Source organism: Nannochloropsis gaditana (assembly GCF_000240725.1).
Source record: "Nannochloropsis gaditana CCMP526 unplaced genomic scaffold scaffold318, whole genome shotgun sequence".
NCBI classification, from domain to species: Eukaryota; class Eustigmatophyceae; order Eustigmatales; family Monodopsidaceae; genus Microchloropsis; species Microchloropsis gaditana.
In genome coordinates this window covers 24,694-27,655 of record NW_005803635.1, presented here as the reverse complement: position 1 = coordinate 27,655, position 2,962 = coordinate 24,694, and the positions used below count along the sequence as shown (strand labels likewise).

At 52.2% G+C, this 2,962-nt stretch overlaps 1 protein-coding gene across 1 annotated transcript; it reads right to left on the bottom strand.

Annotated features, from left to right (window-relative positions):
• Positions 1 to 588: 588 nt before the first annotated feature.
• Positions 589 to 1,763, bottom strand: NGA_0406800 (mitochondrial 2-oxoglutarate malate carrier protein). Its single transcript, XM_005855013.1, has 2 exons — positions 1,680 to 1,763; positions 589 to 1,508 (listed from the first exon to the last, which is right to left on the bottom strand). The coding sequence occupies exons 1-2, from the start codon at positions 1,753 to 1,755 to the stop codon at positions 802 to 804; spliced, it is 783 nt and encodes a 260-aa protein (XP_005855075.1). The 5' UTR covers positions 1,756 to 1,763; the 3' UTR covers positions 589 to 801.
• Between the last annotated feature and the right edge of the window lie 1,199 nt (positions 1,764 to 2,962).

Sequence of the window (2,962 nt, the reverse complement as noted above, 5' to 3'; positions counted from 1 at the left end):
AAGCAAAGCGCCTCCATGTGCAACGCCCAAGGCGACTTTCTGGACGAAAGAGGTGGGTTTGGGACCTTTTTCTTCATATACCGCCATAGATTGGTCAGCACTACCGCAAGTGATGTCAGGAGGATGGTATAGTGGGGGTAAAACGTGCGTGGGTGGTGGAACCGTGGGATTGGCTTCTCCTTCTTGCCAACTACTACGAGGAGGCGAAGGAAGGGGGGCCTGTGCAGTAGGTGACACGGAGGACGAAGGACGCTGAACTTCAAGCGGCTGAAGTCCTATGGTTCTCGTTGATTTCAATTGCTGTCGTTCTGGCGGGAGTTGTGGATGTTTGGTAATGGGAGGGTGGAAAGGAAGGTGAATCATGGGAAGGCTGAGAGCACCACGTACGTCACTCAGCTAAATTGGATTCCGACACCATAACCATGGCCTCTTTGCGAGCCCCCAATCCTTCGATACTTGTGCATGGCGGAGACAGCGTACCATCGAGACGATAGTTTGCAATTCAAGAGGTAGCATCAGTCAAGTTCTCGTTTGCACCGGGGACGTAATCAAGGGGTTGAAGCCATGAAAAGAACGTACATGACAAGTCCCCTCCTGCGCCTTTATTTCTGACTTTTAATTATATTTGTTCCGAATAAAAGTGCACCAAAATCCAATCGAACACGTCATCAGTTTGATGCCTGTTACATTGGCCAGCACCCGAAATGCATTACATCAAAATCGAGCGAAAATTCAGGATGCAACTCCCTCAGCCCGCCCCTCGCCACTTCAGTTTCTCAAATATCCCAACTCCATGAGAATTCATCTGTAAAAAGACCGCGCCAATGCACGATATTGCTCGTAGAATAAAAACATGAACACCGTGTGCCCTCCTCCCCGGAGGAAATACGCCCCAAAACCCTTCCACAAGGCCCCTACTCCTTCCTCCGACGCGATTTTCATCAAGGTCTGGCCCGTCGATCGATACGCCAAGGCGCCTCCCGGAGTGCTGGGAGCGGCTTGGGACTGCATGCGGGTCTTGGCCGTATCCAAGGGCAAGGAAGCGAGGGAGTACACCAAGCCAGCGGTCAGGGAAGAAATCAAGTGCAGACTGGTCCCGTCCGGGAGTCCCGTCTCTTTAAACGTCACCTTGGCTTGGTCGTACGTCCCCAATTGCGTGGTGGACACCACCATTGCCCGCATCACCGTGGGCCCCGCCCCCCGCCAATACGTGAGCACGCCCTCCTCCCTGGCCACACGCAGTAACGCGTCCCCCACGTGCTTGTAGCCCCGTCGTTGCTCAGGGGGAAGCTTCCCGTCGGCTTGCATGCGCACCAGGCACACTTCCACAGGACAAGCCAGGAAGGAGGCACAGGCGCCTGCCGTCATGGCGGACAGGGACCGCGTCAAGGCATTCTCTTGCACCTGACGTTGGGCGAGGAAAGCTTTGATCTCGTCGAAGAAACCCAAGCGCATGGTTGTGTAGGACATTTGGCGGGCGATGGCTGCAGAGAGGCCGCTGTACAAACCTAGGAAGGGGGAATTGGGAGAGGGAGAAGGGAGGGAAAAGGGACGGGATGAGGGGGTCCTGGGGAGAGACATCGACGGACGGACGGGGTGAGCTTCGGCTTGATGGGCACAACGCATGCAGAGGGACGAGGCAACGTCAATTGCCCTGTGTCGAATATTCCGAATCGTACCTGCGAAACCCTCCCGCTTGATGATATCTTGCGCCGTCGTCAACATGCCTCCCCCAGCTTTACCTGCCAATTGCATGCGTACCTGTTCGGGCGGAAAAGGGAAGAAACCTATCGCGATCGACATAACATGAACACAATCAAGGTATTCGACAAAGACCAAGCTCACTATCCACGAGATTGCCCACCCGCTCCTTTTACCTTCACGACGTCGGCAGGATGGACAATGAGCCATCCAGAAACCCCGCTGGCCATGCCAACGGCGAAATTCACTGAAGTGGGCAGTACTGCCGCTGCCGCCGCGCTTGTTGCCCAGACTTGTGGTTGAGGTCGTCTTGGGCGCGTGGCGTCAGAAGATGCCATGATACTAAACGAAGAATAGGTCCCCTGACCGTGGTACACGGAGGCTGTGGGAGCGCTTATCCTCGAACCAGGGATAGCTGATGAGTGAATGAGAGGAGTGTTGCCTTCAGAATAACGCTTACGATTATTCGTCCAAAAAGGATAAAGCTCCCTATCGATCTTTCATTCGTCCCAAGCTACCTCTAAACCGCTTCGATTTTGAGCGCTACGCTCCGCCAACCCAACGTTCCTCTCTCTACAGTCTCATTGATCTATTTTAAATGGACTTTTAAAAGTTGGCGATTCAAATTACTAAATCGGGCCTTGGGGATAAAATTTAAATGCAAAGTCTGGGAGGCCATCAATGCACATGTCCGACAACAATCCATGTGCCAATTACTCCTCAGTGTGGTCTCCGCGCGCTCAGCAAGATGCTCTCGCCGCTTCAGCTTCATTCGTTAAGATCACAAATATCGATCGAAAGCATAGAGTAGAGGTAAGTCAAAATACAACGGATAAGAACAATATCATTCTGAATACTATTCAGGACAGTGTGAACGATATGCTCATCAAATTAAGCTGTTTAATGTCTTCGACAACATCCTACTGAATAGGATCACACTCTGGTTGTGGCCCATGGTGTATATAGGGAGCAGTGTTTCCCCTGAACTCCCAATTTCCAGTAAAGTATTCAAGAATAAACAAACAAAACAATCCCTAAGGGAAAACAACAGGTAATTTGCGCTTTCCAAGCACACTACCCTCCAGACCACCACATTGAACCCCACCTAGATCCCTAAACTACCTCACCTCGTCTTTCCTTCACATCCACACCAACCCCAATCACACCCCACAAACGTCCCGGCCCTCGTCCCTCAACAACGATATCTCGGGTAGTCAAACACACGAGTTCGTCGTGTTTTGGAAAACACGGGGATGACGAG

What these genes read in the sequence shown, in the direction of transcription:
- NGA_0406800 (XM_005855013.1), bottom strand. Translation starts at nt 1,755, where the DNA reads ATGCAATTGGCAGGTAAAGCTGGGGGAGGCATGTTGACGACGGCGCAA. An exon ending in CAAGCGGGAGGGTTTCGCAG is followed by an intron (nt 1,509 to 1,679) that starts GTACGATTCGGA and finishes CCCCCTTCCTAG; the next exon opens with GTTTGTACAGCGGCCTCTCT.